Below are 12,191 nucleotides of genomic sequence, written 5' to 3'. Positions count from 1 at the left end.
CAGAGAAGAATCTCATGAATGGCCAGTGCAAGTTAAGAACAACACAGCCACAGGCGCACAGATGTTGCTGTCACTATAATCTGTGTTCATAATTTGAAAACGTATTTTTCATGCAAATTAACTGTTTTAAAACTTCTGTTCCCTGGAACATTTTAACTATCCAGATAGCTCTTCCCTGTGTGTTCAAGGTTACAGATGTGAAAAGCTTAAGTAGAAGAGGGCCACACTTACCCATTTCCACCCTTAAGCCCTTTGTTTCAATGGTGCTACATAAAATGACTGTGAAATCTGAGGGTGTGAAACACTGGAAGGCTGAGGGGTGGGGAATTTTCCCTCTTGTTCTTCAAAGATAACCTGCTGCTATTTTTGTGATAGGGTCTTGTTACGATGCCCAAGCAAGTTTTAAACTCTTGGGTTCAAGTGAGAATCCTGCCTCATACTCTGGACTACAGGCACATGCCATTGCACCTAACCAAAAATATTTTTTTTTAGTCTAAAAAAATGAATCTTAAATTGTGTAAAAATGTAGTAGTCCAAAAGAAATTGTTCTCTGCTCTATGACTTTATGTGTCACCTGTCACTTCCAGGAACTCTATATAGAGAGAGCTCTAAGGGCTCTAAGAGCAAAAAGGGACCAGTTCACTTCTTCCATCATCACTGAGGGAGAAAGAAAGTACTGCTCTTTCAAGAGCTGCCTACAGAATACAGTAAGGGTCAATCACTTGGCCATTACTCACTCTAAAGGGAAGTCCTCTCACCTCCTTGCAGCTATGCTTCAGGAAACTGTCATTACAGGCCTTATCACTGCCTGCAAACAGTTCACTTGCTTTTATCTTTAACATCTTCTTTAAAACTTTTTGTCTGTGTGGTGGTGAGGCATGATACCTGAGTGCAGATACACATGAAGGTCGAGGATCAAAGAGAAAAGCCCCTGACTTGCCAGATATTGGCTGAAGCCCAGTTTAAAACACATCAAGAAGCAGAGAGAGGCTCTGGCCCCAGCTGGGATTGCTTAGAAGGCAGCGCAGCCAGGCTCCAAGGAGCCCAGGGCTTCAGTAGCCCTACATTTAAGGTGGGAAACAAGAAGGATTTTATCCCCTGGAGCAGTTACGGGTAGTTCTGAGCTGCTGGATATGGGCACTGGTAACTAAACTCAGGTCTCTACAAGGGCAGCACACACTCTTAACTGGTGAGCCATGTTTCCAGTCCCTTAAATGTCTTTTGTAAGTATCTAAAGATGGATGGAAGTTATGATATCGTATTAAAGTATCCTCACATTCTGGCATATAGTAAACATTCTTTTGATATGTAGATGAATGATTATAACCACACAAATTATCTTAGTTATCTACTGTGAGCATTGATATTTACATTTATCTAATCATACTAAAACCTGTTAGCAGCTATGTTACACCTTGACAAAGTACCTACTCTACCTTATTGTGCCTCAGTTTTGTCTCTAAAATGGAGCTAATAATGATACCCCATTTACAGAGATATTATAGAATTAAGTGCAATTCATGTCAAGAAGTTCAGAAGTGCCTTATGTAGCTCTATAGATATTAGTATATTGTCACTAGTGAAGGATGGCTTTCACTACTTTTTTCTATGCATTGTCAAGTACCTAAAAAGAACTGTATATGAAGCCTCACATATCATTATCTACTTTCAATAATTGTTAATATAAAGTGAATTTAATTACTACCTTCAGCTCCTACCTTTTCAAAAGGGAGTATTTAGAGATTATATTCTGCAACTGTCCAGAACAATCTGGATTTTGCAAACTAATACTAGAATCATACTAAAAACTTTTTTTCCCCCAAAAGCTGCATCATCTTAATTGATTATTTCTAGGTCCCAGGCAAGCACTGGCTTCCAGTGTCTCATAAGCAAGACAGGGAAGCCAGTTTAACAAAGAACAGGTGGGCAGCCCCATCCTCCATCCCCCAGTTCCATACCCCAGGGCTGGTCCAAAAAGAAACTGGATCATCCAGGGCTACACAGAAAGAGCAGAAGGGATCACTGAAAGCTAAAAGAGACTATTGATTAGGATCAATAAATTCTAATGACTTTTAGAACATAATAGGGAAATTAGAGTTGTCCTAGCATCTTTTCCCCCTAAGTTAACTCAGCTGTAATCCAGGTTGTTTGCCCTCCCTCTGACATTCTCACTAGAGGTTAGTAAGGGGTCCTTCGGTGGTGATAGTCCACAATGGGTTTCTCTTAAGTCAAATTCATTCCAAACTTAAAGATTTCCTGGACTCTTCCATTCTCTGAATTGCACTCCTGGACCAGAGGTTCATATACATAACTGGACAGTGAAGGAGGCTGCACGACAGTATCTCTCACTAACTAGAGCAATACTGGCCAAGGGAACTTGAGAGATGGCAAAAATGTTTTGTCTATACTGTCCATGACTTAACTGGGAGCTACATACATGGTGGTGGTGTTCTTGAAATATAACTAATGTAACCCAAGAGCTAGAGGTGAGTATGTGTCCATAAAACTCTAAAGGGTATTCCAACCAAGTGCCTAACTGAAACAAACTGGCTTATGAATTCACTGTAAGAAATATATAGTTAGCAATAAAGATTAGGACATCAGCAGCTGTTTGTGTCTGCTTGACTCTAAACAGTGGGAGACTCCTATGGAAAGCTCTATATTAATCACAGAGGACCACTTTGCTTCATGATATGTTAACACTTACAAGATGAGGTTCTTCAGGTCAGAGGAGTAGTTGATTGTCACCAATTCCATGGCTTTCTGTAAATTCTCTCGCTGAATTCCTGCCAAAGAGTTGCAAGCCAAAGCCAACACAACTTTTCCTAATGATATCAGATCTGCTTGCTGACATGAGAGAATAAACATAACTTAATTTCTACTTCACAGGTACACTTTCAATACACTGAACACCAAACTCCTAACAGGAAAAGCACATCATAAACACACATAAACACTCAGGGCAGGTTCTCAGCACGGTTACTTGTTAGAATCACTATGACCTGAGAAAAGATTTCCAAGCCACTCTTTCACAGTCTCAGTTAATGCATAAGTCCCAAATATCTAGAGTTTCCAAGTCTCCTAGTGAAAGGACCACACTTTAACAAACACCACTATTCCAATTATGGACTGCTGCTTTAACAGCTTCAGGGAGTGGCGGCAATGTGTTATAGGTGGCAAGAAACCCTGAAGTCAGTTTTCTCCTTCCACCTTCACAATGGCTCCAGATGACTCAGGTCACCTGGCTTACACAGTAAATGTCTTCACCTGCTGAGCCATCTAGCTTGCCACAGAATTTGTATTTTTATTCTGAAAATTTAAATACAGCTGGTACTTTCCCCTGTTACACAGAACAGGAGGCCATTACGTGCTAGGAATGCTGTGCTAAACAGATAGGTTTCTCATTTCATGAATCCAACATGGCCATGTGAATGTTAAGACAAGACTCTACAAGCAAGCACTCACCTGACTTCAGAGAACACGTATCATAAAACATCAAAATAGCACAGACCTCAACGACACCCTGCGTCTTTGTTTCCAAAACACTTATTTTTTTGTTCACAAATATAATATGCCTTGAATTCTTTTTTTTCTCTTATTTCTTGTTTTTAAAATGAGCTACCCTGTAGCTTTCCTTCAAAAACACAGGTTTTCAACATTCCTGATTTTGTGACCCTTTAATATAGTTCATGTTGTGGTGACCTCCAACCATAAATTTCCTTCCTTTCCCCTCCCTTCCTCCCTCCCTCCCTCCATTTCTTTCTTTCCTTCGTTCCTTCCTTTCTTTTTGGTTTTTCGAGACAGGGTTTCTCTGTGTAGCCCTGAATGTCCTGGAACTCACTTTGTAAACCAGGCTGGCCTCAGACTCAACAGAAAACCACCTGTCTCTGCCTCCCAAGTGCTGAGATTAAAGAACCACCATCACTTGGCATAAAATTATTGTTACTTCATAACTTTAATTTTGTTACTGTTGAAACTGTAAATATGTTACCTAGGATATCTGATATGTAACCACTGTAAAAGGGTTGCTTGATCCCAAAAGATTCCCATACTTATTACAACTCCATGAATCAGAATGGTCCCCCGCAGTAGTAGCCCTCTGCAACACAACCACCACTTTCCTAGAAGAATGTAGTTGCTCTACGCATGGAATACATTTGAAGCAATTTCTACTGAGGGTCTCGAGACAGGGTTTCTCTGTAGCTTTGGAGCCTGTCCTGGAACTAGCTCTTGTAGACCAGGCTGGTCTCGAACTCACAGAAATCCGACAGCCCCTGCATCCCAAGTGCTGGGATTAAAGGCGTGCGCCACCACTGCCCAGCCTTCTATTGAGGGTTTCCATAAATGCTTAAAAATTTGAAGTATCATCTCACATTAGTGCATGAACATTCATCTCCCAAGCATCAGTTTACTACGGGAGTTTGCGAATCTAGTCATACACTAAAATCACCCGAGGAACACAAGCCAAACAAAAATGATGCCCTGTGGTCTCCTCCTTGCCTGCAGTTTGGTGTTATCCATTAGGGAGATGTTCTAGAGGGTAGCGTCTCTCAAAGTCCCTACTGATAATGTTTCTAGTGGCCTGAAAAGGTATGAAATGAGTGTGTCTGGGAAGCCAGGAATGTAAGACAATCATCAGTGAACACAAGATGGCTATCCTTAATACACTATCTAAATAGAGCTGAGGCCAAACTGCATTGCTAAAAACACTTAACTGTTCAAACTCAACATTTTACTCAAAACTACTACTGTGGATCTGACATTTTACACATGAGCTTCTATGATCAGGAAAACTGACTAACTTTATAAAATATTTTGAATTTGCTGGAAGAAGTCTGGGATTCATGCCAGAGTTAGCCCAGGCAGTAGCACAGGATGGTGTTGTTATTGGGGTGCTACGAATGGCCAGGAGTGATTTCAGTCACCTTAAAAATAAGCAAACGTCCCAAGTTATACTGATGAAATTATAGAAATTCTAGCTTTGAATAATATGGAATATTGGGCATGTCTACATGGTTTCAATCCAGTGTATTCAGCGTGTTAGCAGCCTGTGCCAAAGATAGCCTCCTGTCCTTTGAAACAAGTCTCAGTTTGGCCCCATCCCATATGATGCCTTCTTTCTAGAATACTTCATTATTCCCTATGTGAAAACTAAGGCCCAAGGCAGCTGGAGAATTATGAGGTTTTAAAGAAACAAATGTCTATTCTGAATATTCTTTCCTCTCTAAAACTGACTCTGGATGGAAACATTCACTTTCAGAAATAAAATATACACATGATATAATCCAGTTTAGGTTACAGTTTACTTTTTTAAAAAAAAGTCTTCATTAGTTAAGAGATTTTGGCATTAGAAACTTGGGAACTTTTTTTTAACCTTATTTTTCAGCTAAATGATTTTGTATTCGTTATTTTGCTTCTTACCTCCATCAGGTTTTGCCTCCACTTGCTGAATTCAAGATGTGTCCCCCCAAATCATTTTCAGTTTCTTCCTGATTCTTGGTTTCGTGTTTCTGTCTGATTCTATCTATGGCTCTACTTTAGTCTATCTGACTGAAAGTCAGTCTCTAGTCAAGCGTCTGAAACAGACTATGAGAATAAACTACAAGAAACAATGTACCCCTCTCTCCTGAGCCCTCTCCTGTCAATACATGCCCCCTTTGGGACCATCTTTAAATCTTTCCTATGCTTCATTATAATAATTTATATAAAAAACCTACATATATACAACAACAAAAATGGAAAGAAACCCAATAAATTCATTTTACTGAAAAATAAGGAAAGTGACAACTGGCTGAAAGCTGACAGAGTTTATAAATGAAAGCAGTTTCTGACTTACAAAAAAAAAAAGCCCAGGTTTATAAAATAGTCTGTCACTTGTAATTCAAGGTAATCTCCCCCCTTTTATAAAGTATCACACAATAAATTATGTGAAATAGTATCCATTTGCAAAAAAAGTGATTCAGAAAATAAAATTCAAACTAGTCTTATTTTATATTCATAAATGATATTTTTGGTGCTGAAGGTTAAACATAGGGCTATATGTATGGTTCGTAGTCCAATACTAATTAAAAAAAAACAATTCTATTAAAAACAGCCGTGATAAATCTAAGGCATGAGCTTCATTTTTAAGTATGGATGAAATGTTTCTAGATTTCTGGTAGTACTAGTTCAAAATATTACCCAAAAATGTAGTGGTACAACTTTCTTAGACATAAGTGGGTCATTAGTACTTAGTAGCATTCAGTTACAATTTTGGCTGACTTTTAAGATAGACTATGCTCATCTCAAACTCACTATCTGACCTCCAACCTCCTCCTCAGTGCTATAGCTGGAGGCATGAACTACCCACACCTAGTTCATCAGTCACTTTTGGGATTAAAAAAAATTAGGCCAATTAATTACTTAGTAAGTATAACACAACAGAAGAAAAGTCACTAACAACTAACATTCCACAAAAAACTGATAGGATAAACCATACTTAGATGAAAGAAATCGCTTTCTGGAGATGTGTGTGCATGTGAATCAGAATTCTTCCCCACACTGCCTACCAGACGCCAGTACCAACCAAGGCAGCCTGGTAAGGCAGGCACAGCCAAGAGGAATGAAGATAGAAAAGGTGTACATAGAATATGTGCAAAAGTGCCACTATACCTCAGACAGCATGGCTTGTAGTTTAATGGCCAAAGACTAGTTGATGAGGCTGAAGACCAAAGACTACATAGGATTCTATTTCTTACCTTTTTGTTCTGAAATTTTGTTTTACACTAAAGTAAATTAAAACTTTCTTTTGAAACAAACAAAAGTTGAAAAGAGGAGAACAAGGGGAAGTATGTCTTCATGTGATGAAACCATTCTGCCTTGCACCAAACCTTGGGTAAACAATCGTCTAAACATAAATAAATATGACTTCTTACACAAAGAACTAAAACTCAGCTTATTTATTTATTTGTATTTTTTTCGGGACAGGGTTTCTCTGTGTAACTTTGATGTCTGTCCTGTTACTCGCTCTGTAGACCAGGCTGGCCTCAAATTCACACCTGCCTCTGCCTTCTGAATGTTAGGATTACTGGCGTGCACCATCACGCCAGGCCTAAAAATCAACTTTAATGACAGTTACAGATCTCAATGTGAAGCACTGCATAACAAACGGAATAAAATAAATAAATTATTTACTTTAAATACTCTAGGTATTTACACAGTAATCCAAATAAGTACCTACTCCTACTACTCCTCACAGTGACAGTCTCTCTGTTGCTTTCTGCAGTACTAGCGATCAAATGCAGAGCCTGGAGTATGCTAGGAACCACTCTACCACTGAACTACAATCCCAGATTCAGGGTTGGGTTTCTGTACTTCTACACAGTAGTATATTAATAAGGAAATAAACAACAAAATAGCTAAGAACACTGTGGATTCTTAATACTGATTCAGTAACAGAACAAATTTAGAGAATAATAAATTCTGGTAATATGCAAGAAGTGACAACTTAATAGCAACAAAAGAAAAACACAGAACAGGGTGCTCTGATGTCACTTCTTTGAAAACAATACAGTGAGACAGCATTAGTAAACTAGTAGGTCTGAAAAAAAGTGAAACAAGTAGTATCATCTAATATAATGTACTCATCTGACTCAGACAAATATATTTCATTGCTAAACAGCTAGTCTCTGCTTGGACTAATGGTTATTTATTCTGTCTGTTTCAACAGTAAGGCTGCACTAATTAAACCACAGAGGTTAAGATACCACTCAGGAATGAATTGAGACTTAAAACCCTGAATACTTTAAAACCAAGGTTAACCTAAAAGAACAAAAACAAAATAAGCTTTAAACACCCATAAAAACTCTTACTCACCTGGTATTGAGCCATTAATGCCAAAGGATTATTGTTTTGACTGTTATCAAATGTTAAAACATCAAAAACTCCTACACAATTTACTCGCAACCTGTAAGGACCAAAAAATTCAAAGAAAATAATTATACTTCTCCCAGTATATACTAATGAATATTTAACATTTCCTAGTACTAAGAAAAAACCTAAATGTTAATAACTATAACTTTCCTCTCCATCCTCCCCACCCACAAAAACAACCATTTCAGAGATAACGAAACTGAGAGATATTAAATGGTGTGACTGTAGTTGTAAAAGTCAGGATGATAAAGCTGTTTTGAGTTACTCATGAAAGGAAACTGTTTACTTCCCAGCACTTGCTAAAGACACAGCTGGCACTGTTCCAAGCATATTACATACATTAACTAAAATCTCTTCGTGGCTTCACCAGACTAAGGGGAAAGTGTCACAGCACAGTCTAATGTCATTGCTTAAGCTCAGAAAGTTAAGAACTTCTTCGGCAAGTAACAGAAAACACAGACCAGGACACCCTTGGGCTTTACTGCTGTTGGTTTCTACTGGGTGTGCACACAAAAGGTCTCTCTATGTTATAGCCCAAATAATGAGAATATAGATAGGAACCCCAAGGTCCAGCTACAATATTCAGTTCTGTATGCTGCACTGCTCAAAGCAACTCTCACAAAAGTTATAGCAACTAAAAAGTTAGGTGAAGTTAAGGTCTTTGCTTCCTCAATGTATATTATTCTCAATGCTTGGAACTTAACCAACAACAATCATCTAGCAACTTGATGATCCCAGGCAGAGGCAGGCAGAACTCTGTGACTTCAAGGTCAGTCTGGTCTACAGAAAGAGTTCCAGCCAAGGGTACACAGAGAAACCCTCTCTGGAAAATCAAAGGCTAAAGGTAAAAAAAAAATAAATAAAAAAAATTAAACAAAACAAACAAACAAGCAAACTGAGGAACAGTTTTGAAGCTCTGCAGGTAGAGTCTTCCAGTCTAAGGATGATTTACGGCCATATTGAGAATGATGTCTCTACACGAGAAAGTGGTGTTGATACTGTCTCTTTATTCCCAGATACCTTACTAAACTCCGGAAGTGTTCACAACCATCTGTAATTCCTGGAAACCCAATACCTTCTTCTGGCATCCCTGGGCACCAAGCACATGTAGTATGCATACATGTATATAGGCAGAACAGTTGCAGACTCAAAATTAAATAAATTTTAAAAAAGACAGAAACCCATATTCAAAAAAATTCAAAATGCTAAGTACCTTGTTTTGCCAGTTATCAGAATCTTGGTTGGATCCATTACTCGACATGCCAAACCTGCTGTATGAATAGTTCGCAGAGCAGAACTCAGCTGGACAATATATGCCCAAATGAGAGACTCTGGTAATAGTCCAGCATGCTGCCTGGGCAGTGGTCCATCATGCTGGCCTAGAAAGCAAATAAATTTTTATGCACGTTCAGAACAGTAAAAACTTAACAGATAAGCCAAAGTGTTTCTAAAATTGAGATTATGAGTTTTATAATGTTAAAGTAGCAGAGATCTCACTACTATTTCTTTTGACCACATAGATGTTCAACAAAAACAAAAATTTAAAAAGCAGTATCCTTAAGAATGATGAAACAAACTACTCTAAGTAGTTGTCTTTATTCTAACAACTATTTATTCTAAGTCTTTTTGTCTGTCTGTTTTGTGGTACTGGGAATTTAACCTACGTACTCACACATACTAGGCAATAGCTCTGCCACTGAGTTCCATTCCCAGCTTTTTTTAAAAATTAATTAATTTATTATGTATACAATGTTCCGTCTGCATGTATGCCTTCCTGCCAGAAGAGGGCACTAGATCTCGTAGATGGTTGTAAACCACCATGTGGTTGCTGGGAATTGAACTCAGGACCTCTGGAAGAGAAGCCAGTGCTCTTAACCTCTGAGCCATCTCTCCAGCCCCCATCCCCAGCTTTTAAACTGCTTTTTCATCATACCTACTAGGTCAATGTCAATATTTAACTAAGTGACAGACATAAAAACTTAATTCAGATTTTGTTAATTATTTCCCTGAACATAATCTTGTAGCCACATGGTTGTAAACCAACTTTCTGTGAATGAGGCTAAAAATGTGAAAGTCAAATGGTTAATTACAAATAATTATAATAAATAGAAAGTACAAGCCAGGTGTCATGACATCTGCATATAATCCTGGCACTCAGGAAGCAAATCAGGATGCCTGCTCCAAGTTTCAGGCCAGGCTGGTCTACATAAGAACTCAGGGCCACAAAACAAGACCTTATTTCAAAAATCATGAATTAAAAAAATAGTGACTATGTAATTACAACATTTTTTTTTTCAGTGTATGGTTGTTTGCCTCTATGGATGTATGAGGAGGTCAGAAGAGGGCATTGGATCCCCTGGAAGTGGAGGTACGAATGCTTGTTAAACACCTGTGGGTGCTGGGAATTGAACCAGGGTTCTTGGGTTCTCTGCAAGAGCAGCAAGTGTTCTTAACCACTGGGCCATCGCATCTCTCCAGTCCCTAATTACAACATTTTTAATAAGCACATATAAAACGAACCATTTCATCTCAATTTGGATAGAATGAAGACATTACCCTCTACAAAGATGACTTAGAATTCTCCAAATAGCTCTTAGCAGAAGTTGATAAGATCATGTCAGAGGACCTGGGAGAGCCGTACAAGTGTACAGCTCAACATGCATAAAACCTGCAGTTTAGCCCAAAGCACCACCACCAGGAAATGAAGTTTTGTACTTTAAAAAAAAATTTTTACTTACTTATTTTTTTTTTAATTTTATTTATTAGTGCTCAGCATATATACCTGCAGGCCAGAAGAGGGCATCAGATTCTATTATAGATAGTTGTGGTTGCTAGGAATTGAACTCAGGACTTCTGGAAGAATAGCCAATGCTCTAAACAAGAGTCATCTCTCCAGTCTCAGGGAAAGAACTCTAAGACAAAGTCTATGTAGCTTTGGCTGTCTGGAACTTACTACAAAGAGAATGAGCTGGTCTTGAACTCAGAGACCTGCCTGCCCCTGCCTTCTAAGTGCTGAGATTACACCAGCTATTATACCTAGCTATTCTGTTTTTAAGACCAGAATCTTATGGTGTAGCCCTTCAACTTGTGGCAATCCTCCTGCCTCAGCTTCCTAAGTGTTAGGATTATAGGAGTGAGGACTTGAAGCAAACACATAGGGCTTACATCCCATGAGATTCAATTCTAACTGTGCCAATCACTTCACATGATTTTAATCTCTATAATTTATATATGATCTCTATAATATGTATATGTATAATATGTCTATATAAATATAATTTCTCCATCTCACATCATCCCCATCTTCTAAATAATGCACTTCTAACAAATTCACCTTTTTAAATAAGTTGCTAAAACAATAATCATATAGTAAGAGAAAACAATAGACATTCATGTGTGTATGATGTATTATGGGAGGTTATAGAAGTGTAAAATGGGCTGGGTGGTAGTGGCACATGTCTTTAATCCCAGCACTCAGAAGCAGAGGCAGGTAGATCTCAGTGAGTTGGAGGACAGTTTGGCCTACAGAGTGACTTCCAGAACAGCCAGAGCTGTTACACAGAACCTGTCAAGAAATGGGGGGAAGAGAGTGTAAAATGGAAGGACTGATTCTGAGAAAATGTAAACACTGAGATATTGTTTGAAATATAAGAACAGAATACAGATATTTTAAATTGGCAAAATGCTCTGAGTAGTTCTCAATAGAGAACACTGGTAATGTCTGCAGATCTCTACGGCATCAGAGATGAGGTAGAGAGGTATCCAATAGGCAGGTAACTACCTGCACTATAAAAGAGCTACTACAAAACAAATGATGTAGCCCAAATGGCAACAGTGCTCAGGTTAAGACAGCTATAAATCAAAGCCAGCCACTTCACAGGTTGTTAATAAATAAAATCGAGCCATAACCATGTTCATCTTTAGGAAAATTTGTACCACATCCTCCACTGTGTCTGTGTGCAGGTGACACGACAAAGAGAGACAGGACCACACTGTCCAACGCCTGTGTAACCACAGCTCTCTCCTTTCAGCTGTCAGAGTGCAGAAAGCACGATTATGAGCAAACCCAAGTATTATGCTTTGTATTCAAGAAAACCTTAGGATTAAAGCACAGCTACCAATGCGATGCTTCATTTTTGGCTTTACACTACAAAGTGAGATCATACACAAAAATGTAAGTTTTGACATCTCAAAATGGATTGGAATTTTTTCTGGTATATTTCCCCTCAAAATAAGCACAATTTGGACTCTAATTACAAATTTTTAGGTTTTTTTTTGAA

The 12,191-nt window shown here is 38.4% G+C and overlaps 1 protein-coding gene across 6 annotated transcripts in view; it reads right to left on the bottom strand.

Moving 5' to 3' along the window:
* Positions 1-12,191, bottom strand: part of Pan3 (poly(A) specific ribonuclease subunit PAN3) — a 113,759-nt gene that overhangs the window by 8,820 nt on the left and 92,748 nt on the right. For 5 of the 6 annotated variants that reach the window (XM_050161856.1, XM_050161857.1, XM_050161858.1 and 2 more), the window contains 3 exons: positions 9,125-9,290; positions 7,855-7,945; positions 2,708-2,847 (listed from right to left, as the gene is read on the bottom strand). In XM_050161856.1, the coding sequence (XP_050017813.1) occupies positions 2,708-2,847; positions 7,855-7,945; positions 9,125-9,290 (397 nt within the window). Of the gene's footprint in view, positions 1-1,958; positions 2,030-2,707; positions 2,848-7,854; positions 7,946-9,124; positions 9,291-12,191 lie in introns of all 6 variants that reach the window. The other variant, XR_007595352.1, reaches the window with a different exon arrangement.

The sequence above is a fragment of the Alexandromys fortis genome, unplaced genomic scaffold (genome assembly GCF_014885135.2).
Source record: "Alexandromys fortis isolate MF-2015 unplaced genomic scaffold, M_Fortis_MF-2015_v1.1 scaffold_118, whole genome shotgun sequence".
Lineage (NCBI taxonomy): Eukaryota > Metazoa > Chordata > Mammalia > Rodentia > Cricetidae > Alexandromys > Alexandromys fortis.
The sequence above is the reverse complement of the archived record's forward strand: the minus strand, read 5'-3'. Positions and strand labels throughout refer to the sequence as shown.